General features: G+C 41.7%; 2 protein-coding genes across 9 annotated transcripts in view; both read right to left on the bottom strand.

Moving 5' to 3' along the window:
- Positions 1-5403, bottom strand: part of rassf2a (Ras association domain family member 2a) — a 10784-nt gene extending 5381 nt beyond the window's left edge. The window contains exons 1-4 of the mRNA XM_019887178.1: positions 5078-5403; positions 1205-1278; positions 383-458; positions 139-290 (exon numbers count right to left, since the gene is read on the bottom strand). Coding sequence (XP_019742737.1) covers positions 139-290; positions 383-458; positions 1205-1257 — 281 coding nt within the window. The 5' untranslated portion in view covers positions 1258-1278; positions 5078-5403. The remainder of the gene's footprint in view (positions 1-138; positions 291-382; positions 459-1204; positions 1279-5077) is intronic.
- A 488-nt stretch (positions 5404-5891) lies between these two features.
- slc23a2 (solute carrier family 23 member 2) overlaps positions 5892-27577 on the bottom strand; it is a 36664-nt gene continuing 14978 nt past the window's right edge. For 4 of the 8 annotated variants that reach the window (XM_019887105.1, XM_019887147.1, XM_019887111.1 and 1 more), the window contains 14 exons: positions 19391-19608; positions 17994-18092; positions 16791-16907; positions 16044-16201; positions 15570-15658; positions 15373-15440; positions 14312-14493; positions 13322-13442; positions 12411-12567; positions 11996-12143; positions 11798-11903; positions 11242-11509; positions 10797-10892; positions 5892-10523 (listed from right to left, as the gene is read on the bottom strand). In XM_019887105.1, the coding sequence (XP_019742664.1) occupies positions 10255-10523; positions 10797-10892; positions 11242-11509; positions 11798-11903; positions 11996-12143; positions 12411-12567; positions 13322-13442; positions 14312-14493; positions 15373-15440; positions 15570-15658; positions 16044-16201; positions 16791-16907; positions 17994-18092; positions 19391-19608 (2096 nt within the window). In that variant the 3' untranslated portion in view covers positions 5892-10254. Of the gene's footprint in view, positions 10524-10796; positions 10893-11241; positions 11510-11797; positions 11904-11995; positions 12144-12410; positions 12568-13321; positions 13443-14311; positions 14494-15372; positions 15441-15569; positions 15659-16043; positions 16202-16790; positions 16908-17993; positions 18093-19390; positions 19612-22388; positions 22521-27577 lie in introns of all 8 variants that reach the window. The other 4 variants (XM_019887137.1, XM_019887156.1, XM_019887120.1 and 1 more) reach the window with 3 other exon arrangements.

Raw genomic sequence — 27577 nt, 5'->3', positions numbered from 1 at the left:
ACACACACACACACACACACACACACACACACACACACACACACACACACACACACACAAATTTTGCCGCCGGTGACCTTCAACATGTGAAAATTTCCGGTCATTGTGGCGTAACCTGATCAGCGTGCACTCACTCACCCTTGACTGTCCAGAATGCAACCCGAGTGCCAGGATGTAGAGGATGGAGGAGGTCGGATGCGCTCGTGGTCGTCCTGCATCTGAAGCCTGATTGGACGGCGCAGGCCCCAAAAGATGTTCAACAGGCCCTCCACAATCAGCTCCCCCTCTTCCTGTTAGGGAGATGAATGAATTACATGCCACCGGATTGAAGCACTGTCCGTGTGTGCGAAATGGCCGAGAAAGTGACACACATAAATAATACCTCTCTGTGTCTGAGCTGTAGATTCTGTCCTTCATAGTAGAGGTTGTATATTTTCAGATGCGAGAGGATGGTTGCCCTGGAGACAAGAGATGATCACATCTCGGCACTACTCTAGAACACTGGTGTCAAACCCGAGGCCTGGGGGCAAGATCTGCCCTGCCACATCATTTTATGTGGCCCGCGAAAGCAAATCAAACATGTCAACTTCCATGATGCTTGCTAAGATTTCAAACAAAATTTAAAATTCTCATATGAAATAAATAAGAGAGATATTGTAAGCATTTTCTTGTAATCAAACCCCTCATTCCATTAACAAACAATCGTTGAATAAACCATTATTATTGACTGTTTTTATTTGGTCTGAGTCATAATGGCCCTCAAAGGGAAATGGTCACTAAAATGTGGCCCACAACAAAAATGAATTTGACACCCCTGCTCTACTGCATCTTTGGCTGGATTTACGACATAGTTCAAGTGAAACAATTATGACGTGTCACACTCAAGTGGCACAGTTGGGCTGGCCGTCAGGTATAAACATATTGTGTGGAATTGGAATTGGACCTTTTAAGATTGGAATCCTCTCAAGAGCGGATACATATCCGAGTAAACACACAAATACATTCGAACACGTTAAGGTTGTTACAGCTGCAGCTGTTGCGAAAGCGCAGCATAAATAAAGATGTCTTGTAAATCCAAGCTTGACATTGAAATGCAGTAAAACCATAGGGGCCGAGCCGTGTTGAGAATACTGATAAACCGGGAGTAACTGACACCACCCCAAAATGTTCCGAATGGCTAAAACTGCGAAAGTGAGTCGCTTACTTGCTGATGAACTTGTTCTCGCCGACCTGAACCCCATTGTGAATGCCATCCATGGTCACACTGCATGAGAGGAGCTGATGGGAGAAACAAAAGATGTGCTTGATCATTATCGCCACAGTCTCATGACTCCTCATGACCAGCAGAGGAAGAGCACAAAAGGAGCCAAAACACAAGATTGATTGTACGGTAACTATTTTCTCCAGGAGACATATAAACAACTCGGGCCTCTACTGCATACTCGAACACACGCTCTTAAACAAACACATAGTTGGACGTCTTGGCCACTATAATCCTCCTCTGTCTTGATGTGTTTTCTGTATGCGCATGGAAAAAGAAGCTTCTGTTTGGGTGAACAGGTGCAGGGACACATGTGCAACGTATTAAGCCAAATTCTTCTTTCAGCTGCTCCAACAAAAACACACGCCATTTGAAGATACACAATCTTAAAAATACTGAAATATGACTGAAACATGAGATTTTTCCAGATCTGTGCATTCGTTCACTCAGTTCAATGTTGCAATTTAAAACACATTTAGACATAAACAAAGCCGATTCAACCCAAGTGGAAAGCTGGCAATAGTACGTTTCAAAGTGGGTTTTTTTTTCACCGCATGGGTCAAAACGGGAATTGACCGAGCAGCTGTCATGATGTGCAGAGGATGAATCCTCCACGTGGTTTTGAAACACTTCCTCTCTTAATCACAAAGCACGGGGCTTTCACTTCATTCACCAGCCTGACATTTGCCTGTCGACTGTGAGATTGGGAAAGAGTGGGAACTAATCCCAGTTAATAATGTGAACACCACCAACAAGAGAAAAAAAAGTGATGTGTTTGCAGAACACAGATCTTTTTTTTTTTTGTTAAGTTTACCAGTAATATTTGGAACATTCTGTATTATTTCCTGAGAAATGAATGAACACGATCTCACAATGTCAAACCAGGAATATTGGAATTTGCCGCAAGAAAGCAAATTTAAACAAATATGCTCAACTTCATCTTCAATTTCGTCCATGGGTCTTTTGGACATTTTCCATCCATTCTGTCATGATAAGAATTGAGATTGGTAACATTGGTGAGTTATTTCTTTCTTTCTTTTTAATTTTTTTTGGGTGGGGGGGGGACCCCAAAAATAAGCTACAGTTCATAACAATAAACATGCTTTACAAAAAATTTGAAGGGGAGCATTAAGATAGCGGAGGTTATATGCTTTTTTTTTTGTCTTTGTTTTATTTAGTTTGACAGTAACCATCACCTGAGACTGGCAATAAACGCCTGCTAACTTACGCATGTCGTGAAGTGAGTTCAGTCACCTGCAATCATACAGTTTTTGTCTCTTGAGTTTGTACTCACAAATCAAAGAAAAAGAAAAAAAAGGCTGCTCAATGGCTCGTATCTTGAAATTAGTAAACCAGGTCACTTTTATCTCGAGGCACCACTGAATTGCCAAAGTAGACACTCAAAAATGCAACAGAGCAGGCATGATAATTACATGGGGAGTGTGTTAATATTAGAAAACTGTGAACAGTGTTGTCATGAAGGTCTTTTCAATGTGTGCGTGCGTGTGTGTGCAAGTCTGGTCTCATGAGAGCAAACGCAAACAGAAAAGAGGCAAGAGGGGGTGTATAAAGGAAGTACTCCCCTTCCGCTGTATCACTTCCTCCTTTGCTCGCCCAGTCACTCAGGAAACTGCCACACGACGAAGACTTCCTCAATCCAATGCCAACGCAGATGAATTAGCACCCACACCCACAGATCATCCCCACGCATAAATAAGAGGGCCCCCATTTTAACACCGACGCACCACCGCTACACAATCTGAGCCTGTCAATCACCTCTCTGAATTGAATTAAATATTAAAACGCAATCAGCCAAGCGTTATCAATATTTCAACACCGTTCTGTCACACCTCAACGGGTGGCGTCAAGCTACAAAATGGAGGTGATGATACTCTTTAGTAAAGCAGCCGTGGTCTTGGGGCAGCCATTGTTGTGGGCTCATTACAGCCTGGCTGATGTCACAATCAGGGGTTCCGTGGTTCAATCGAATTTGATGCTCACAACACAGGATTTGCCGTCGTAAACAGTGAACAGGTTAAACATTTACGATCGTTTGCCCTTCGGTGAGACATGAGAGGGGTTCGAATGGACATCTCAGTAGACTGAATTCCCTCGTGGCTCATTACGGCATCACCCAGTTGAAAGCTTCTGTCTCCTCCCCACTTTTCGCCATTGCCCACTGCTCCTTTGTGGGCGCATGTCTACATTCTACAAACAGTTTAGATTCATGGGTTTTCCAGTCTGCGTCTCCCATCTAAACTCTCTCCTTTTGTGTGTGGATGTGAAAGAGCGCAAATCATTCTGCATGTAATTAAAAGGCATGACCACGACTTCCTAGCTTCCAAGTCCCCATCACCCTGCTCTCTCAATGACAAGCACACATGCCTGTCTTTTTTTTTTAACTGCTATGGGTTTCTTTTAATGAGATGAATGCCTTTTAATACCCTCCTCCCGACCCCTGTAACCCTCCGAAACTCTGCAGATCGCTTCTATTGTCAATAGTGTCATAGCAACCCCAGAAACATTGAACCAAAAATATAGTTCCTCCTGCTTCCCATTAGACGTGGCAGGGGCCATTTAAAGCTTGGCAGGCATGACTGAAAGAGAGATTAGGTTGTGTCAAAAGATGCTACCGCAGCAGCACAAATGTACTTTTGACTCAGGACAACCACCATGTTGTGTAATTTATACATCCCGCATACAATTGAACCATAGTGCCTCTCATGTCTTCCGAATGAGTCCATAAAATGTATTAATTGAAGATGTTGAAGGCACGTATTTTTACACACACAAAAATCTCTGGCACACCACAAAACAAAAATGTCACAAAAACTAAGGAACAAGTTAATTTTGTACCGTGTGTCATCTACTGGAGGAGTACAGCTCAGGTCCAGACACCCACACGCGGGCTTGCTAATGTTACACGCTATCCCAGCGAGTTTATCCTCTTGAAGGCAAGTATGTAACACACAGATATGGCAACACAATCAGTATATTTTCTTCGTATTGTTTTAATAATTTTAAATGTTTTTAAAGCCTATTTTAGCTGACTTCAGAGGATTGGTAGGCTGGAATGACTGACAGCCAACTGTCCAGCCCAAATTGATAGATGATGGATCGATGGTGTGGGACAAGTAAAAGCGAGGCTGCACCAAAACCGGTGCAGAAACTGTAAGTCTGAGCAGTACAAAAAAAAAAAAAAAAAAAGAGCAATCAACATCTGTACCGTTTATGCCGTTCATGGTCCTGAGGCACTGGAGCCTATCAAAGCTTACTTAAGGCGAAAAGGTGGCCGACACCCTGGATTGGTCGTCAGTGAAATGAAAGACACAGCCAGACAACCGTTCACACTTGCACTACACACCGTCATTAACGGCGAATTGAAAACAGACGTCCAAACCACTATACCATCATGGATGTGCATCTAATAAATTAATCAAAAGCAAATCTCTCATATTGTAATGTGTGTAACGGTCATATTTTTAAGGTAAACGTCAGAGTATTAAAAAACAAAAACAAAAAAAAAAAACTTAACATCTGAGTAAGTGTAACCTTACGGCTTATTATTACGTAGTCAGTCACAGGCTCGGCGCATTCCCACTTTGATGCCTCTCCAAGCTTTAGACGAAGCCCACACTTCAAGATGATTGTACTGGGCTAGCATCCCTTGAACGAGGTGTTCCGCATGATAATTTTAAACAACAAAAAAACCCCACGAAAATGGTGACTGTTTTCGGTTAAAAGCGTTTAAAATCTTTTCAACAAACACACACAATGCCGCAGTCCATTCAGTGTTCATATTAAAGAACTGCTTACCCTAAACTCCGGGGACGTTGTCGGCGACGTCAACGGTTTGTGTTCCGTTTCTCTCCCGTGGTCGTGTTGCTGGGAGTCGCCGGTTGAACTGACTGTGGTCGGCTCTCGGTTCGTCCGCCCACGGTCGCCGTTGCTCGGTCTGCCCGCCTTATGGGGCTCAGACTCCGACACGGACAGAGAGAGTACATCTGTCGTGGCGGGCGACGGAGCTCGCTCGCGCCTCCCTGGCAGCCAATCACGGCGCGGCGCCCCCCAACGAGTCTATTGTGCACGAGACTCGCTCACACTTGAATGGAAGCCTCTTAGAACAATGGACGAGACCAGCAGCCAAATAGTGAGCGTCCCCTTGTTATTCGGAAAGAGCACGTGGTTCCTTGAGATGGGAGTACAGTATAAAAAGTATCAAAGAAAACATGCAACGTGGCAGTTTGGCTTTTTATTAGCTTTGCTTTCAACTTGCATATATTTTAATAAAACAGATGAGATACAGTTGTGGGGCAACACTGACCTACATCTACAACCTACATTTTAACATTTGCTCCATAGAATTGTATCAACTGTTGTGGACTGTTGCGTAACAACACTTCATTTTTACTTCACTTCTGCAAAAGGATTTTATTTTTCAATTGATTGTATCGGTTATAGGTCAAATTAATGACAGCTTTTGAAATTATTTATCTTTTGCCATTTTTTAATAACACAAAACCTGGCATTTAAGATGTATAGACTTTTATATTCTCACTACATTTACCATAAAACTTTTTTAAAAATTCACAATGAATGTGTGGAGACAAAATTGGAACCAGAGTGAATATTTGACATACTGTACGATTTTTATTCATTGACAGGAGGTGAGTTGTTGAAAACAGGCCCATAAATTTTGGGAAGGTTTCAAAACTACTTCATTAGCATAGTAACATAAAATTTCCATTGATTGGTCAGTCATGAATTAATAACATGATCCTAATGAGTTGAAAGACTGTAGATTTGTGTATATGAAAGCAGAGGTCTGCACATAGATTTATATTTTAGTATAAAATTAGGACAAGAAAAAAAACATCATACATTCTGTGATTTCTTATTAAATAGTATTAGAAACAAAGAATCAACCATTTTTGTTGCTACAATTAGTTTTCACAATTTCTCTTCCCAGAAGCAAGTTAAATATACATATACTCTATTTTCTAAGTTTGCCTCGTCATTTGATTTTTGTATTTCTTAACAATCCATCCATTATCTGTACCACTCATCCTCACGAGGGTCGCGGGCATGCTGGAGCCTCCTATCCCAGCTGTCATCGGGCAGTAGGCGGGGTACAGCCTGAACTGTTTGCCAGTGTGTTAACAAAGGGAAGCAATTTTAAAAGGAAAACAAAATAAAAAAAAAAAAAAAAATAGTCACAAATATAGAACAGGTAGTACACCGAAAGATTATCGTACATGTCCCCTTCATAATAATCGAAAGCAACGGATGTCATTGTGTGCTTCTGGCCATCTTATTAAGAACCATCCACTGCTTCGTCACTAAACCAGTAAACATATCAATGGAGGAGGTCCGGTTTTGTACAGGTCATTATTTTTTTGACAGAGTTATGTGATCAAATCCAAGTGAAGTTAGGTTGAGGCACGTCAAACTATCTTATGATAAAGTGGGTTTTTGTGACAACCACAGCTTCGGTCAGCTCGTAATAAGGGGACCAGGTCTTTTGTTTTCTCCTGCGGCCATAAACTTTGACAGTCAGCATCTCCAGGGAGGAAAACAGGTACATCGAACAAGAGGACTCACTTGCAGGACAGCACAGGAAGGTGTGTCTTGTGTGCTTGAGATAAGTGTCATTTGCATGAGTGTAAATATGACTGCTTGCATGTTGTGTGCATGACACTGTAGTCAAGCATACAAAAGTTTTTTTTTCTTTTTTAATGGATGATTCCAGCAACAATTGAACAGCTAAGGAAATGCCAGTTAAGAATTTCATTCAGTGAGTGAAACTAAGTAGATTGTACGTTTTGAAATATTGAAATGACATAAGCCGGTATATTAGTCGTACAATGGAATGATTCGCAATCATTGTGAAGTGAGGGATCATCAGGTGTACCATGGGAAATTATTCAATTTTAAAGTCCCCTTGTTTAATGCAAACAAACAATAGGAAATATATTCTTTATCCTCTGTGAAGAACGTTTAACATTACCGTGGCTCGTTGAGAAGCTGAGAACATCTTCATTTAGTGCCATCTGTATGTCTGTACAATACATAAACACCAGAAGGAGCAGCACAATGCCGATTGAATTCAAGCAACTAAAAAAACAAAAAAAAAAGTGGCAAACCTTTAGAATTTTTCTTTTTAACATTCTAATTAATTATATAATTAATATATGTTTTTACAGAGTACAATATTATAAAGTGCTATTTTTCATATTAACAACACATTACTTTTTTTCCGGTTGGTCCTCCCGCATTCATTTCAATGAGGAAAGATGATTTGCGACGTGAGCGTTTTGAGTTGAGTATTTCAAGGCACCACTGTAATAGCTTTGTATTCAATTAAACAGGTCCACATTTCACCAAAGTATATTTAGAAAGAAACTGAGACAGGATCATCATTATTTCAGCTGGTGTACTTTTGTTGTCGTTTGGTGGTGTGCCATAACATTTTTCGAACAAAAGTTTGGGAAATACTGTTATAATAAGATGTGAAAGTGAAAGATACAAGTGGGGAACAAATAAATTGGAGGGGGGAAAAAAATAAGCACAACAAAATGCCATTCATGTTTCTGCACATGAGAGGCTACTAACAGTCAGGTAGTTAGAGTTAAGGCCCGACAGTATTATGTGGTTCATTTGCCAGTCTTCAGGCCCATTCTGAAAGCATTGTAAGGTAAATGTAATATTCTTGGCACCTTGAAATGTAACGGAATCGTAAAAAGGCGCTGACATCTGGCGTGATTCATTTATTCTTAACAGCGATAAGGGCAGTTGATGCCTTCTATGGACAAAAACCAGTTGAATTTAGCTGAAGCTGATGATGGCTTGTAGTGATTGTGAGCTTTTATCGGGCAGGATGGCAAATAAATCATAAATACACTTTCAGCATTGAGCAAGCCACACAAAGACCTGCTTCAAAAGAGCTTTGCACAATAACATTCCTTCCATAAATAAAGCAATGGCTTTGATAAAGACATAAAGGTCATATGAAGGTGAGAAAATATTGGCTAGTTTTTCTGGGAACGTCTTTTGTTTTCCTTTTTTTTTTTTTTGGTAACAAAATTTCAAAGCAAAAAAACCTTTTGGTTTCGTGAAAAAGAAAATATCAACGGTATACAATATCACGCACTTTTCAAGTAATTTAGTGTAATTGTGCTACCTTGTGTTGCTATTATCACAAGCTGCATGAAAATGGAGACCGACTGCATGAATGAAAAATGTTGACGGCATTAGCAACAGACGATCCAATCGAGCCAGAAAACGCAACATACACAAGTTCTTGTTTCATTACAGTTGCCCATTCCCAAACTACAGTAGTTCACGCCGTTCTCAGTGGGCAAGTGGCTGGGCTGTATCGTGACCCTGTAAACAAGGAACAGAGGATCCACACAGAGGATCAGAGAGCCCAGCAAACAGTCAAAAGACCTGTGCAGATGTGCAGGGTCAACGTTTTTGACCCGTCTCTGATAAGGCCACGTGAGGTACAGTACAGAATTGCTTTAAGAAGAAGCCGCCAGAGAATGGGATGTCTGGCTCTTGCTGGAGTCATCTTCACTTGTGCTATTTGCATTTGCTGATGTGAGAAGACGGGGGATAATTACATTGGTCAGTGGCAAATTTTAATCAGAATAGAACAGTGTCAATTCTGTCTTGAAGCCATTGAGGCTAACGGAGTGAAGCCATCGAGGCAAACGGAGAGACCACTCTGGGCAGGATTATTCTGCTTAATTTGACAGTGGCATTAAAAGAGTACCGTAGTTTAGAACATTGATTCTCCTTCTACAGAGCTTGAGTTTAACTATAAACCAGAAACAGAATGTGGCATGACAGAAATAGATTTCGCTATGTGTTACTATACAAAAAAAATATGTATTTCCTCCATTTTCGGCCAATCCCAGCTGGCTTTGAGCGAGAGGCATGATACACCCCGGACTAGGTGCTAGCCATAGCGCACAGTGTACAAACACACAAAGAACCATTCACAATCACTTGCACACCTAAGGACAATTTAAAGTCTTTGATTAAGTAAAATTGGTGAAATGTAGAGGGAACCTGGTTCACCCATAGACAACCCACACAAACAGGACTAGATCATACAAAACTCCACATGGGAAGGCCATGACCCAGATTTTAAATAGCTAACCCCCGAACTGTTAGAACTGAGCAACAACCGGCCTTATAGTTGACTGTACATCTTTTTACATGAGCGAACACAGGCAGCGGAAGTGAAGATGACGCCAGGAAGACTCACGTGAAAAGTCCATTCGAACTGTTGCCAAATGATCCCTTTGTGTAGATGCTAAGACAGATGCTAATACTGACAACCGTAGTGACATGTAAACTGTGAGACAGTGAAACTAGTCTTGCGGAAAATAAGCCAATTTTCCTCTGTAGGTTTTTCCGAGCCAAGTGTGGAGTGACATTCGCAACTGAGGAGGCAGCAACAAAAACAATCGCAATCACTGCGCCGAGGCCAAGGGCCCCTGATGACTCGGACCCGAACAGACATGCTTCCAAGAGCTGTAGGACTAAGCTAATTTTGGTAGCGCTGTTGGTGTGTGTGCATGTGGTTGCATACATGGCATCAAGTCATTGTGATTTTTTTTTTTTTTGCATAATTCTCAATTGGCAGATTTTTTGTGTCATAATTGTATGCCCGTGTGAATTAAAGTGACAGTGTAAATCAATGCACGTAGCCATTACGTTGCATATCGAGCACACATGCAAACACACCAAGTAGATGCCATGTGGTTAACATCTTCTGGAGCATGCTGGCTGCGGCTTGCAGCATGCTTAAAATAGCATAGTGGGAAACAACAAAACAAAACAGACAGACAGGCAGACGGACAGACAGACAGAGGTCAGTGCTTCACGTGTCATACACACGCTCGCCAATCCTGCGCTGCGCCCTTGCATCCTTTTCTCTCAGTGTACCGTCCCTTGCTCCCCCAATTCACACACCATCTTGATGGCTACGCTGGACTCTCGCCATGGGAACCCACTCCCTCGCTTCCTCCCTTGTCCGCATCCATGTCTCTGCCATTGCTCCTGCAGTTTTCCTGCAGCCTCCCCCACTGGTAGCCGGCAAAGGTGGGGCTAATTGGGAGGTACTTGAAGATGGAATGCCTGCGGATGAAGTCCATTCCAAAAGGCAGGTCATAGGACCGCATCCCTTCCAGCTCCGCAGTGCTGGGACCCGACCCGCGCTTCAGCTTCCTGATACCTCGCTCCTCAGGAGAACCTGACGAGAGGTGAAGGTCATCTCCAGTCATCGTCTGATTTTCAACATCCATAACATGACGAAGTAGTGGTGGGTGCATATGGCGGAAAGTGAAGTGTGCCTTTGGGCACTGCGTGACAACATATTTTCACGCAGCTCTGCAAGCAAATTCATTGCACGCCTTTCGTAACTTTGAATGTTGTTACTGATGTAAAAGTGAGGACCCCCAGCACAATAATATGACATTCATTTGACTTTTGTTTCATACGGTAGCTGCATATATAAGTGGCTCACCTGGAATAGTATTGTCCAAAATAAAAGCAACCGAGCCTCCGACAAACATGGCGGTGGTAAGGAGAACGTTTAACACTTGGTCAATCTCAACAATGCCTGAAAAGAGCAAGAAAAAAAAAAGCTATTTCAACAGTGAAAGCTTAATACAGCGAAACTTTGCATCTCTTTCCAAACTATAATAAATGTATTACTTATGTTGTTGGGATGAAATCCCAATGGTGACAAAAAAAAATCTTTTCCGATTCATCTCAGTAAATTATAATATGAAAATTTTAACTTATTTTAATTGCTCAGCTGTCAAGGAGTGACAGACACTTCATTACATTGGTTTAGACTTGCTAGTTCACAAAATGAAAACAATGATTGTCCCACCCTTCATCAAACTGGACCAACCACATGATGAACAGCAAACTGGTGAGATTTGCCGTCAGTCCGCTGCACTCACCTGTGACCAGCGGGTTCTGTTTGAGGTAACTTGGCAGCATCAGGCCAAAGAAGATGGAGAAACCCAGAACAAAAAGGTTCCTGGAAGAGTTGAGGTCGATGAACTGCAGGTTGGAAAGCCCCACCGCCGTGATCATGCCGAACAAGGTGCAGAACAGAGCCCCCAGCACAGGGTCCGGCAGGGAAGCGAACAGGGCGCTGAATTTCCCCACGAGGCCCAGCAGCAGCATCATGACGGCTCCGTACTGGATCACACGCCTGCTGCCCACCTGGAGATCAGATCGCCTCATTTATTCTCCTTATTACATATTCACCACGCCGCCCACTAAACACTTTCATGGCTAATAGCACCCGGATGTTTTAAGCTTTGCTTTTGCCATTTTGTGGGAGAATATTTGAAGCTGACCGTTAAAGTCAAATTTTGGCCTGCAGCTCAAAGCAAAAAAAAAAAAAAAAAAAAAAAGATCACAACTTGGGCACTTGTAAATCAAGGTACCACTGTACCATAAGATAATTGTCCAGGGTTGAAAGTTTGATTGATTGCAGCTGTGAAATACCTTTGTTATTCCAAGGACACCAATATTTGGGCTGGAGGATGTGGAACCATTTCCTGTCCCAAAAAGACCATCCAGCACACAGGAAATGCCCTCAATAAATATGCCCCTAAGGAGATAAAGGATTTGAGGATGCTCTGTGTCATAAGAAAAAAATTTAAAATCCTTGGAGTAGTGAAACAAAGGCTTGACGGAGCTCACCTATTGATGGCGTGGATGGGAGGAGGAGGGGCGCACGACAGACGGGCGCAGGCATAATAGTCCCCGATGGACTCTATTATGCTGGCGACTACGGCGCTCATCATCCCGATGACGCCTGCGGCCGTTACACTAGGGAGGCCCCACTGGACTGAAAGGTCAAAACATTTATTTTTAACATGCAGCTTTTAATGTGATACACAATGGACAGCTTGCTGATTGGATTGTGCGAGTCGATCAAAAATTGCGGCTGATGTGCGGATCATTGCATGTGTAGATGCAATATCTGAAGCAGGGCTGTCTCAATTTTTTTTTTTCAGGCATGGTGTGAAATACAACAAGGCCTTGAGTTGGACACCCCTGACTTAAAACTTCAAAGACTATGCTGTTGAGCCGGTGGCTACAAGGAGACACTCACAGGGGTAGGGGATCTTGAACCAAGGTGCAACCGAGAGGATCCCTTGACGTGCATCCGTGCGGGCATAGTAGCCATATTTGTCCTTTTCAGGTGGGAAGACATCCGACACCGTGAAGATGAAGCACAGCAGCCATGAAACCAGGATGGCCATGATGATCTGGGTGCAAAACAAGTGAGAAAGGCAATCAAATACACTTGAACTTTCAAACAGACTGATGTCAAATTGTTTGGTTGAATGTTTGCCAGTTCACAGCAATTGTGCAGCAACACTTTTAGTCTAAACAGTGGCAAATGGCTTTTGAGAGTTTAATAGTTCCTCGGGAATGAAAAAGTTGAAAAGGATTATAGAGACTGTAGCGTTCATTGAATTGCAATCATGGTAAAGTGCATCCTTATCGGTTAGATTAAGGTGACATATGATTAATTATTTACATTTGGTGATATTTGCTAATTCAGCAAAACAAACAAAACAAAAACTAAAAAAATAAACATTCCATTCAAGCAAAGTAATTAGGCTGCTTCAAAAACTAGAAATTCATGGCTTCAGACAACCATCGGCCATTTGGATTTTTCCATGCATTCCAAGCCAAGACTCCAAGTCAATGAAAACCCAACTTGCATGTACTTGTTCTCCATTACCCGTTTGAATTTGTCAAAATTATTTAGCTATTCCTGTCAAAGAGATGGTACTTCAACAACGTAAACTTCATGAAACTTCACTTCCTGACCAGCAGATGGCCTAAGACACACTGCATACGGTGGCACACTTGAATTTTCCAACAAGCCAACAGTCTTGACACATGATGTAAAACGATGTTGAGTAACAAGTAAAATGTGCGTGCCAAAAGTCTGTTAGAGACGCTTTCACCAACGTTTACACAGCAAGGAGACAGACTCAAGGGTGTACCTACTGGGAACATTTTGAACACCTGCAGCCTGTAAGAAGTCCAGCCTTTCTTTGCTTTGTACACTGGCAATGGGAATTGGACATTTCGGGCATACTGGGAGAAGAGTAGCACCAGGAAAATAGTCCTGAAAAGAAGAAAAAAACAAACAACTTAGTTAAAGTCAAGAATGTCGCCTCTTAAATTTGCTAAGAATCCTCATTTATTAGCTAACTATGAAGTAAGCCATTTAGCACACAAAGACAGAGACATTTTGTTGAACAGCATTTTCAGTAAGTATCTAACTGTTTTGGCTCCATTGGGAACTGTCACAATCCAGTCAACCAATAAAAGAGGTCACTAAATAAAGTATACCCCACCACATAAGCAGGTGTGTCACTATTCTGATGCAGTGACGGCAAAATACTAGCTCATTTGTGTGAGAGTGCCAGAGTTAAACCCTCACTGGTTGCAGTGTCCTACATAACCTTGTAAATGAATTGTACAAATGTGAAAAACAAGTGGAACCGGGCAGGATGAAAGTAAATCGCAGTGACGCCACAAATGCTTCACTTGAGGCCTCGGTGTTTGGCTGTGACTAATTGTGACGTAAAGATGATTGAATTTCAACAACAGCTCAAAATGTTTAATCTGATTGCGTTTCCCGTTGTATACCTGAAAAAGGACCCCACACAGACAAATCAATTAACCTGAACGCTTGAGAAAGAGCAGCTCAGTGGCAATAACAAGCCAATTACACTGGTCGGGAGCAACAACCCTGCGGCTATGACGTAGAGAGCCATGACATGTGGCGGATGATGTCGCCATGTGAGCGAGGTACCAGGTCATCTTACCATGACTCATTATAAAAAAAAAAAAAAAAACAAAACGGGATGTTGTTTTGGGGGGGTCAAAATAGGTTCACCTGGAATGGATAGTGCATGTACGTCTTATCTCTATGTATGTAAAGTAAGACGAGCCAGAAAACGCAGCATTTACTTGAACATGTGAACTTACAGCATAGCTATGCCCCAGTGTTTTCCTGCCCTCTCCCCTGCCGCCTGGAAACCAGAGAGGCCAATGAGGGCCACGGTGGGGGTGATGGTCAGAGGTCCGATATACTTCAACAGGAGCCCGGGTAGACCGAGCGCACCGATGCACACCTCCACCAGGGATGACACAATGATCGCTCCTTGGATCTGGAGGGGGGAAAAAAAAAAGTCAGTTGGAGTTAAACTCATGTGTAGCACAACTACACAATTTCATGTATGTAAATATGAGCAGTTATTTATCCATCCATCCATTTTCTAATCCACGTATCCTCACAAGGGTCGCTGGAGCCAATCCCAGCTGTCTTCAGGCAGTAGGCGGGATACACCCTGAACTGGTTGCCAGCAAATCGCAGGGTACACAGGGACAAACAACCATTCGCGCTCACAATCACACCTAGGGACAATATGGAGCCCCCAATGAACCTAATTCCCATGTTTTTGGAGTGAGGGAGGAAACCGGAATACCCGGAGAAAACCCACGTGGGCACGGGGTAGAACATGAAAACTCTACATAGGAAGGCCGGAGCCGGAATCGAACCCTGCACCTCTGCACTGAGAGGCTGAGGTGCTCACTAGTTTTCCCACCGCGCCGACCCAGTTATTACTTAGTTCTCATCAATTAACTATAAAAACACCTTTTTGCATTGAGGTTTCTCTTATGCTTTGTACTCCTTTGCCTTCACTATTTATTCTGATGATAATTCCTGCGGCTTATCACTAAATTATATTTAATCAATTTAGTGTGAGTCACTGTTGAGCTTGAGGACAAAAAGAGTCACTCGACTGGGTATGTGTCAGCAGAATATGTTTATGCATTTTCATAAGCCAGACAAAGTCACATGTGCTTGTTGCTATGTTGGCATGTCTCCAGCTACTGTTTGGTAAGCAGCTATTCCAAACATTTTATAACATGTTACGACAGTGCTTCCTTTGGAGTCTTATTTTCGGCTGAGATAATACCATTTTCATTTCCCATTTCGCTCACAAAACATTCAAGTGTGTGCATGTTTTTTTTCCGTTTCTCACTTCTCGTATCCTGGGATGCCAGATGTGCTCTGTGTGGAGAATTTCTGTGCTGTTTGTCTCGAATATCACTAAGAAGAGAAAAACAAGATTAAAATGTTAGGTCCGTATCACTGACAGCGACGAGAATGAATCTTGATGAGATCACGCTGATAATCTTCGACTGGACGTCACACCGGAGATGGAGAAGATGCTCTCACCTGTGTTGTTACACTTCCATTTGTCCAGAGACAGAATGGCTCTGGCTGGGGCAAGGAAGGCAAAAGCGCTGGCCTGGAACAAAGGCAACCTGGGACACCAGCAAACACTCATCAGCAACCAAATAAAATCAAGTGATCCATGCATCCATTTTCTGTAACGCTCGTTGGCGCCGTAAGCGAGCTGACACCTCTCCCATCTGACTTCTAATGAGGCGTAGCGTATGCCCTTACTGCTCACTAGCCAATCACAAGTCAAATGGGCAGCAGTCACATAACTATGGACAATTTTAGAATGTGGGAGGAAGCTTGGGGAAACCCCGCGCAAGCGCGGGGACAACATACAGATTCAAACCCCAAACCTCAGAGCTGCGAGGAAGACATGTTTATCTAGGCATTGGAAAGAACAGCGTTTTAAGTGTATGTGGATGGATGTTGAAAGTGCTGTCTATGTGTGCGTGCATGCGCATGGTGTACCTGCAGCCCAGCGTGGTCTGAAGGAGGGTTGTGATCCCCACACAAAAGAAAATGGTCCCTATGAGCTGGCTTGTGGCCCACTGGTCAAAGCCGACACACATTGCTTCGGCGAGGAGGAATGGCACTGCTATAGTTCCACTGAAACATGTCAAATAATGCTACAAACACAACACGGGCATTTTGTTAGACACGACACATGATCTTTTTTTCACAACATTTTCCCACAGAGCTTTAAAATTAATCACTTGCTGGTCAGTTTGTTTAGTTAATTCTACACCAGTGTTTCCCAACACAATGCAATATATAAGATTATTGTTACTTATACAAGATCCAATACAAGAGCTGTGTCAAAAATACTTCCTTTGACTAAGAGGTATTTATTTAACAAAATGCGCATAAAACTCTCCATTACAGTGACTGCATATTCAAGTTTAACCTTTGAAGTGTGTGAAGACTCTGCTCTCATGTGTATTTTCTTTTTAAATAAAATAATTTCAGAGATGGTTCCGGTTTCAATATTCATAAACTATTTTACTACTACATAATTTTTTTTTTTACATTGTTTACTGTTGTTATTGTTTGCGTTTTATTGTAAATTTGTATTACATTTCTTGTGTTGTGGTGTTGCAATGAAGTGAGGTTATTATGCTATTATTCTTCTACATTGTTTGGATTGTCCATGTTGTACTATTTTTTTTTTTTTTTTTTTTTTTACTTATTCATAAATAATTAAAAGGGAGTGTTTACCTGTAGGCCTAAAAACACACACAGGTACCAAGGCGGAGTGTCTTCTATGATATAGATCATGTCCATTCTCCTCGGATCGGTGCTGTCTGAGCTGTCCAACGTCTCTGACAACGAGCTCTACATACACACAAAAACATACACACTAGTGAGACACATTCTATTCTTCTCAGGATGAAGCAGCTCCAACTATGAATTAATATCTGCGCAGTACCAGGGCTTGTCTATTAGGGGAAGCTTTATTTGTACAAACACACTTTTGGAAGAAAACTTACCAGTGTTATTAGTACACAGCGAAACCTCATTCATCTTGTGGGATACGTTCTAGACCCACTCGCATTCAGTGAAGAGCCACCACAAACAGACCATATAAATGGTGTTTTCATAAATCATTTTAAACATTTATGAACACAATTTGACTAGCATAAAATGCAGCATTGTATTGCAGTGCTTGCGGACACGAATGTGCCTGAAAATAAATAAATAAATAAATAAATAAAAATAGCAATTTACCGCAGATTTCGTGATACACCTGGGATTTTCCAAAAGATGAATATGTGTCACAAATAAATTTGCCATTATTAAAGGGATTGGTAACAAACTGCAACACAGCAAGTGGACATTGTATTACAATTTTTGTCAAAGTTGGACTGACTTATAAAACTATATGAAAATGACTGCCGAGGAGAAATGCGGAGATACTGCTGGAAGAGCAGAGTCAGACTGGGCAAAACAAGGTGCATCGCATCGCTCCCTGTAACATAAATATGGACGCAAACAACATTGTGCGGTGACCATAACGTAAGGTCACCTTTAATTTTGAGCAGGGAACCTGTAGTTTACATCCCAGTTTGCCACCAATTTTGATTTGACATTGAAAATTCCCATATTGAGATGCTTACTCGGCTTTCAGATATCAGAATCTCACACTGTAATTGGATGTGCTTATTTAGAATGTACTTCTTAGGGTTACGGATCAGAATTAAATTTCATTTTGACTATGAAGATTCCATCATCATATCGGCCATTTCACTAATTGACATCACAGATGTCTGATTGTAGCACTTCGTAGACGATTATTACATGTACATCGCTATTACAAGCGTACATTTCATGCAAGCCGGTGCATGGAAACATCTGACCGTCAGTCATCTTGATAAGTCACAAAATGTGTCATAGGGTATATTCACATTCAGTCATGGTTACCTTTTCTGCTCCTTGAACATCTTTTGTGTAGATGGCCATCAGCTCAGTGTTCTCTGTATCCTGGTCCCCACTGGCTCCGCCCACTCCATTGACCACCACCTAACCGCAAAGATTTGTAATGGTTAAAATGGGTTCTAAAAACACATAATGCTTGCACAACAGTTAACCACTGCACAAATATGACTTTAATGGAACAGAAGACCAATCAATTAGGTAAGTGATAAGTTTATACTTCCTCCGACTCCTTTTCTAACATGTAAGCAGGTAAGCCGTAATGGCTTACCTGCTTACATCTTCGAAAGTCTACAAAAGAGTTTTAAGAATAACATCGTTTTATATCCAGTGATATGGAGCCCTCTCAGCTAAATCTTATCAATCGTTTCATCACCTACTTATCTAGGTGGCCTTTAGGTATAAACGGTGGCCAAGGAAGTGATGTGTGATGAAACAGCAAAGTGGGTCTAGGATGTGGCAAATGGCGTGCAGGTTTTCTAAGGAAGCATTTGGATTGTTTCCACGCGTGTACGTTGCAGAAGCTACAGTGTATGGTGTCAGTACTGCATTATATATATTTACATTTGCACAGTAGTAACAAAAAAAGATTGACCACGTGTAAGGAAAGAACACCTGGAAGTTTCGGTGTGACAAGGGGAGGCAAACAACCAAGGAGGAAAAAACAAATCTGTCTCATTTCCTTCCCCTTTGAGTTTATGTTTTGGGTGATCACCGGCAGCACGTCATCAGAGAGGCTTTGCAGCTAAAACAAGTCAGCAGGATTCAAGGCTACTTTCTGTTATCGGGAAGAATTATTAAAACACTGACTTGCGGCTGGAGGAAGGTCGAAAAATATTTGTTGGAAGAACGTAGAAAAACAGACAGACTGTAATTAGTTGACTTTTAAGGGGGATTCAAGTCAAAAATCTTTATATGTTCAATGTGCCCCCACGATTATAAACATGGCATTGTAATTAATATTGTGTTAGTGGAATATCAACAAAGCAGGAAAATCCATCAGTTTTTAAGCATCTCAGCAGGCGGCCATTGTGCCTTGTGCCGTCGACTGAAAATGACATCACACGACCAAATTCAGAAATCAGGTGAGCCATGACGATCATTACCTTAGGCACTTAATGTCATTTTATTTTTATTCAACGACAATTAGCAAAATGAACTATGACACAAGGGGTGGGTGGGCGGTTAGATGACACCAACGCTCTGCATTAAAGCATTTCGAATAACTTTCCAATTAGAGCCATTTAACCTCTCAAGTGAATCAAGGACAAGTAACCATAAGGCTGAACATTGTGGTTCTCGGCCAAATCATTTCAGGCACAGCCTCAAGTATGTTGTTACTTTTCTTTGCCAATTAAAAAGACAATAAAAATACATGCATGTACCGGAATGGGGTAGAAGTCAGCTCCATGTTTGTCCTCGTCTTCGTATTTGCCTCCCTCGCTCCCAGTGTCAACGGGCTTGGAGGTGGTGTTCTTGCCCACACCCATGCTTGTATTGGCGTCGTCTGCCCACTCGTCTGCTTCGTCACCTTTGTCTCGCTCCGGTGTCAACGCTGCAGATGAGTCCTTCGGAATGATTACATCATCCAGGGACGATTTATCTGCTGGGAAAACAAGAGAGTTGGGCGGAGAGATGAATTTCAGGATTAAATTAATTTAAGGTTCACATGCGATAACCTGAGAAGCTGCCAGGCTGCACTTATTTGAGCCCTGCTTTTTAATTGTTGTCGTTTCCTGCTCAATTCATTAATTAAAAAGAGATGACCAGAGAAAGGCATCCAATCCAAAACATCTGTTTGGATTCTAAATTATGCATGAATACTACAGCTATGACAGAAAATATGTTAGGATTTTGCTGCCAGGCACAGAGACAAAAGGGAAAGAAAGGATGCAGTGTCTAAAAAGTTTGGGATGACAGCAACAATGTTAGTAGGAGAGATGAAGAAAAAAACGAGAGCGGATGCTCTGTTTGTAATAGTTCAGATGTCACAACAACTGTTGTTTGGGTAACATGAGGCCTTGAGTTCTGTCAGTCTGTACAGTACACGTCCTTTGGCCCAGGCTGGTGAAAAGCCTTCCATTCTGAGCCCGAAACTGTCATTGGCTTCATTGAGTGGATATGGTGTGGGATCATGAATGTTGCTAAAAGTCACCCTTGCATAACAGTGGGGGGAAAAAAAAATCACTTTTAATCTTGTAATGGACTAAGTGATTTTTAAAAAATATATACCACACTCAAATATGATGCTTTGATCTGGAAAACAATTTTCCTAATGGGCAGTTTTATGCACAGAAATTCTTATCATGTTAGTGGCCTAAACACAAGGCTATTAAGAGGTGCAACAATTTTAGAACAACAGAACACATATTCATCCAACCATTTTCCGATCCGCTTGTCCTCACAAGGGTCGCGGGGGGTGCTGCAGCCTATCCCAGCCGTCTTCGGGTAGTAGGCAGGGGGACACCCTGAACCGGTTGCCAGCCAATCGCAGGGCACACACAGAACAACTACCATCCACGCGCACACTCACACCTAGGGACAATTTAGAGTCTTCAATCAGCCTGCCAAGCATGTTTTTGGAATGTGGGAGGAAACCGGAGTACCCGGAGAAAACCCACGCAGACCCGGGGAGAACATGTAAACTCCACAGAGGGAGGCTGAAGCTGGAATTGAACCTCTGCACTATGAGGATGACGCGCTAAACCACTGGACCACCGGGCCGCCCACACATATTCAATTTATGCCAATTGAATTACAAAGGAAACAGTCTGAGGGTAGCTAAAAAAAATAGGATCCAGAAAATCGGATATTAAAAGTGTTAAACACTATTTTCGAGTGTTAGCCTGCAAAACAACCCTGTCCATAGTACTGTATTTAATTTAAGTGGAGTCAGGATTTAATGTATTACGATGAAAAACTTGAAGGTCGAAAAAGATCACATTGAATTTATAAATGGTTGTTATTTAGTGGGGATGTTTTTCAAGTTTCTGGGATTGGCTGGTAATCAGTCAAGATTAAAAACAATAGGCTCAAGATCATCTGTACTTGCAGATGGATCAAAGTTGTACTTGTTCTCGCGCTGCGTAACCATCACTGGCAACATGCATAACACATTGCTGTAAACTGAAAACAAGGCGGAAGGCAATTGCATATCAAGGCGAAAGTTCCACCTCGGCATCCTCGATGATCCGATCACAAACTGACCTGCTGGCCTAAACAACGTCCAAAAATCATTCTATTTTCATCAGAAAATACTTTTTACAGTGTGTATGTTATTTATTGAAATGTAGCGAGTCTTCAATTAAGACAACAAACGGTTAATGTTGGTGTAATCACGTCAAAATAGCCGTCCACGCATGTTATGAATGGATGCGGAAGTTTCAAAAACGATTCAAAGAAATTCATAACAAATTAATCTTTTAATGTGACATCCCAGTTTAACACATTTTTTTTAACAGAATGAAAAAGTTTCCCTGGATCGGTGAGCCAAAAGTCAACCAATAAATTACAAAAGAAACAGATATGTAAAAGAAAGAAGCCGCACTGGACTATAAAGCCGCAAGTGTCCACATTGTGACATGGGATATTTACACAGAAAGGTGTTACACCTGTTTTTTTTCCTCTTTGTACTCATATATTATAAAGGCTGCCGATTTTCTGGTGTCTGCACTCAAAAATATTCGTCACATCATAATTTGATACATTGGGATTTCTTGAGTTCAACTTCAGACATATATATTTTTGTGTTCAGGTAAATTCTCTTACTTTGCTAACAGTTTCAGCAGTCCTAATTTTCACTGCTCACCAAGCATCTTGATGGCCCAAAAGTGGATCTGCCCCAAAACAGGAACAAGGAAACGACCGTAAAAACAAACACTGATGTGACGTGTTTTGTAGAATAATGGGTTCCCCGAATGGCATTCAGTACTTTCCAAAGTCACAATGCTCTCACCTCAGACACACTTGATACACATCGGAGATGATCAGCACCATATCTGTGACTTTTTTTTTTTGATATCACAAAATTAAGGTTAGTTTCAGATCAGGCGACAGGGGTTATATGTCGGGAGTTGCTGCCGCTCTCGGATGTGAGACCAACCCCTCTGAGAAAGGGAACTCACCATTCTTGTAAAAGCACAAAACAAGGGCGTTGAAAACACTGGCGGCATGAAGCTCATTTTCCCATAAAAAGCCGTAATGTAAATTAGCTGTTTAATCCAGAAAATACTGTATTCCAAAATAATTACTGAATAAAGATGTTTTCCGCCCTTAACCAAACTGCACCAACTGCAGCCTCGCCACATAATTCATTCCGAGCTTTCACCACATTAAAACGATCTCGCGGCTTGCTGTGTGAAAAAATTTGGATAAGTGAAATACCTAGTTGACACATCCCATCACTCTTGTCAATCTGCATGGCTGGGAGCATCTGTGTGGGAAGTGAGAGAGGGAGATAGAAAGAAAGAGAGAGCGAGCAAGTGTGTGAGAGAGAGAGAGAGAGAGAGACAGAGCCTGAGCGCAGGAGAGGAGAAAATGGGTTTAAGGAGGAAAGTAGAAGGAGAAGTAGGGGTTGAGGCAGAAGGGATGGGTCAAAGACAGGAAGGAGCAGGGAGGTGAAACAAAAGTTAATTGGACACACATGATTATTCAAAGCAAAAATAAGTAGTGATTGAATATTATTAGTGATTGTCCCCACCACCCCCCAATAAGTTTATACATGGAGAGGGGACGATGTGTTTTATCCATGCAAGAAGAATCAGGCAAAGCCAAGATGATGAGTGACTGCATATGCATGTAAGTTATACGTTAAAAGTTATACACCTAAAACATTTTGCATAAAAGTACAACAAAAATCCAAAAAAAAAGTCCGATTTTTTTTTCCCGATAGAAAAACTAATCTAGAATATTAAACATTTTCTGGGCTTTTTATCTTGTTCAAGCCATTCCTTATGGAAACAATTTAATCCGACGTGCAAAGAAATGTGTGCCGCCAAGTAAAAAGGTCAAAAGACAATTGATCAATTGAAGACCTTTAAACACAAAAGAACATAAAACAAAAAATATTGAAGAAGCGCATGTTCATTTCATTGTGTTTACATGTGAAATTTGTATTGGCCCAGTTAGGTTAGTATCTGTGAACTGTGGGCGGCCCAACACAGTCGTGCAGTGGCCCCGAGCCACTGTAAATGCACAAGGCTGTGTGGACTTGTGAGTCACGTCATATGTTTGAAACGGGTTAGTCAGCCTTGCGTGTGAGCATCTGGGCCTGAGATGTTTACTGCCTTAAAAGAGTTCTCAATTTGTATTTGCCAATTTGGACTTTTTCCATGTTCCATCTATCCATGTTTGAAAAGGATAAATTAAGTCAATCCAATAGGGTATTAAATTAATAAGAGCAAGCCTGAATTTGGAAGGCCAGTGTCACAATATTACGCAACTATGGTACATAATAGGGCTGTCCGATTCATCAAAATTTTAATCATGATATCGATTTTGGATTCTCGATTTTTAAAATGCTATAGAACAAAAACAATTAAGGCGGAATGTTGCGTTTACAAGCTCCCGACGTGAAAGTAGCGTGCATGTACCACGTTGCTTGCAAAGCAAGGGTGGCATCGCGCAGCAAATGTGATTCTGCCATCCCTGAGTGTGCTTTAATTTGTTTCATGGCAGCCTAGTTGGAGTTTACTGTGAAACTAAAACACACAAAGATAATTACGCACATTGTACATCTAAATTCAAACCAAGCTTCATTTTTAAAACATCGCTAGCGCTAATTCTAAAGTCATTGGAGGATCCCATTCAAATGCTAACAGAAAATTAGCATTGACTTCGGGAGTGATATTCCTTCAAATAACCCACAAATACTGTGGAAACACACACACACACACACACACACACACACACACACACACACACACACACACACACACACACACACACACACACACACACACACACAGAGTAAGATGACACTACTAGAAGGTACAGATTCTTTCAAATCTGCAAAAAACAAGTTATATGACATATACGAGTTCAATCACAACTTCTTCTATTCTCATTCTGGACGTCATTCAGGCACAGCACCATGCCGTACCCTAGAGGCCAGAACGTGTAGGAACAGCGGGTTTATGTTTTTAGAATTGCTTTTATATTATTATTATTAATTTACTAATTTCTCTTTTCATTGTCCGTTCAAGTCATATTTAAAGTTGAGTTTTCAAGGATTCATGGAATTTTCTTTTCCTCATAATTCAAAGGCACGTAGATCCAAGGACTTTTTTTGCCACACCAATCCACACAATCCTCGAGATCCCAAGCTAGCCCAGTAAGTCCCGAGAGATGTGAAAATAACAAGATAAAATACATGTGATAAAGAGAGAAGGGTAATGCACATTCAAGGCATCAATGTGTGCAAAGATGTAAGGCACAGGTGTCAAACTCAAGGCCCGTGGGCCAGATCCGGCCCGCCACATCATTTTATGTGGCCCGCGAAAGCAAATCATGTGTGCCAACTTCCATGATCCTTGCTAAAATCTGTACCGAAATGTCAAATTGTCACGTGTAATAAATAACGTTGAGATTTTGCAATAATTTTGTTACCCTATTAACACTCACTCAAACAATAGTTGAACAATTTGACGAATTTCAAAACTGATAATCCATCAATTTGTCGTGTACAAGTAATATTATATAAACATTTATTTCGTTTCACTGTCGTAACGGCCCTCCGAGGTAAGACGTAACCCCAAAGTGGACCGTGACAAAAAACGAGTTTGACACCCCTGATGTAAGGCATAACAAACGGAAATGCAAGAGGCTTGAAATTCAAGACTGAAGTCTTCAAAGTGCAGCGATAATGAACATGAGGCTATGGTGATAGCTTTGAGTTGTTGAGGGTTTTTTTAGTGGTTGAATAAATTTCGAAATAAATATTCGTGGTTTCAATCTCAATCAAAATAATCATGAGATTATTGGGTTGGGGTTTTTTTCCTCCATAATCTTTCAGCTCCAGTAGATAACAAAGACAAGTTATTTTCCGCCTGGTGAGGACAGCGCATGTGGCACAAGAGCACGGCACGGTCGAATTGTTTGACTTGAGTATCCCGGCAGCCTATGGTTCTGTGAGGATCTGGCGAGGCATGTGCAAACACCACTAATCCTCTTCCGCCGGACAGAATCACTTTCATGCTTGTGCGTGTGATGGGGTGGCAGTTGACAGGAAAGGCATCCGCGCGAGAGACACATGGCAGAAAAACAGCCTGTTTTTCTGCCTTCCTGGCCCTGACGGTCCGCCTGTTTTAAACAGGCAACTTGTGGTGAGAACAACTGAAAAAACAGTTATCTCATCATTGTGTGACAGGGGCCCCACCGATGGCATAATGCTTGATAATTCATAAAAGTATATCAAAAGGGACCATCTCAAATGACAGGTTGGCACACGTCTCTACATAGGTGTGGAAACACGCGACTCAAACGCTCAATCATAGTGAAGGATTTCGGGCCAGATGTTACACAATGTGTAAGAGTGTACGTTACATCCCCAGCGGGGGCGATTTATCTAAGACTGTAAGTAAGGCTCAGCTTCCTCGAAAATGCCACCACCCCCTCTCCTTAAAGAAAGTGGTGAAATACACATTGCTGCGTGTACATTTTCACGGACAGAATCTGCCCTTTGTTTTATGATCACAGATAACCGACTATTTGGTGTTGGGCTTGAACCTGTTGTGTTGGTGTACTGCTGCGGGGGTGAACTATTTGTTCGTCTTTCCTCTGTCACGTGCAGCTTTTTAATTTTGGATTAAGTTGTTTTCTTTTTTGACGCATGTCATTTGTAAAGTCCCTCATTTATATAGATGCTGGAGTCTTTCAAGTATATTGCTCTGAGCGGGATTCTTGTTCTGTCCTTGCATTTTTTAAGTTTCATCACAATTGGGCTAGGTCGAATCCTCCCGCATTCGGGTCTCCCAGTGTGGTGAGCTCTCCTCATCTCGATCTTTCTTCCCTTGTTACTGCAACTTTTCCCTGAATGTTCTTTGCACTTCCTTCTGTATCAGTCTAGGTTTCTCCCGGCGTTTACTCAATTCCGTCAATGACCAAGTTGTTCCTTCTTCACTGGCCTTCAAAATAGTCCCTCTTATCTGTTATGACTAACAGGCTGTCACAGTTACAGTGGTCAGTTTGATTGATCTGACCTTTTTTAATGTCATCTACCTCTTTCTGGGGAAAGCTTATGTTGGTTTTTATCTCTTGGACTTCCCTGGTATTATCAAGTCATGAGTTGGTTGAGTCCATTTTCATTCGAACAAATCCTTTAAAATTATCATGCTGTTGTTGCATTAAGCCTGTAAACAGCTCTTTTTGTCGTTGGGAGTAGTTCACTTACTTGCGGCCGGCTTTGTGTCCTGCTTTTGTTTGTGCGGCATGTTCTCGAGACTTGTTGCTAGCTACGTGCTTGCTAGTTACTCACGTGTACGGTGGACTTGCGGCTGCCCGGGATCGTACTGGTGCTGCTAGTGAAGCAAAAGAGACAACTTTCGGACTGGAGAATTAAACAAGTTTTTCTGAAACTATGTTATTCACTAATGCATGAGCTATCAGCTGTCTGAAAACTACAGCTGCTTGTTTATTGTCAAACTCATCTGACAGCAATGACGTCATACCCTCTGTGTTCACGAGATTAGAATTTCGGTGTAGCGGCCATCAACATACATGACATACACCCTCATACTCGTCGTTGGAGACTTTAATCTTGCTCCTTTCACTTATCGACAGTTTATCCACAGTATGTGAAAGGGGGGAATAAAACACCACCTGTATGCTAAACGCCAAGGCAAAAGGAGATGTGCACTATTTTAATTGGAAAATATTTGTATTTAATTATTTATGATTTTATTCTTAACTATGTATTGCACGACAGATGTAGTTGTTAAAGTCATACCTCAATAAAGTTGAGGTGGGATGGGGAAAGCAAGGCAGTGAGAGAGAGGGACAGATTTAGATCAGAGGCACAAAGATGCTCAACCGATTGAATATTCTTCTACTCGGTTCTCACAGCAACACCAGCCCCCGCACAGCATGCTCCAGGCCACAAATAAAGCAGCAATGAGAATCGGGCACCTTTCTCACAGGCCTGGCTGCTCATGATGTAACAGTAGACTTTGCATATAGGTTAGTCTAACTGGTGCACCTGACATTCTCACGCCTTTGAACTCCCGCAGGGCACAGCGGGCAGATTTAAGACCAAAAAGGCATTCATTGTTGCAACAAGTCGATAAAATCCTTTAAGCCACAGCAAGACTCTTGCCGGCATAAAATTCTCCCTTTGGCCACGAAGGGTTTCATAGTCCAAAGCTCAAAACAACAACTATTTTCTTTGAGGAGCAGTTTTGCTAATCATTGACTCCATATGAGGAGCAACTGTAACTGTGAATAGCAATTTTTGCAGGTTAATCACAGGTACCTGAAACCACACGATCCCAGGGGAAGTGTCTCCGGTGAGCAAAACTTACAAGCACACTCTATGATACAAATGAATGAATATATATATATATATATATATATATTAG

The sequence above is a fragment of the Hippocampus comes genome, unplaced genomic scaffold, assembly GCF_001891065.2.
Source record: "Hippocampus comes isolate QL1 unplaced genomic scaffold, H_comes_QL1_v1.1 scaffold155, whole genome shotgun sequence".
Lineage (NCBI taxonomy): Eukaryota > Metazoa > Chordata > Actinopteri > Syngnathiformes > Syngnathidae > Hippocampus > Hippocampus comes.
This window is presented reverse-complemented; position numbering and strand designations above follow the sequence as displayed.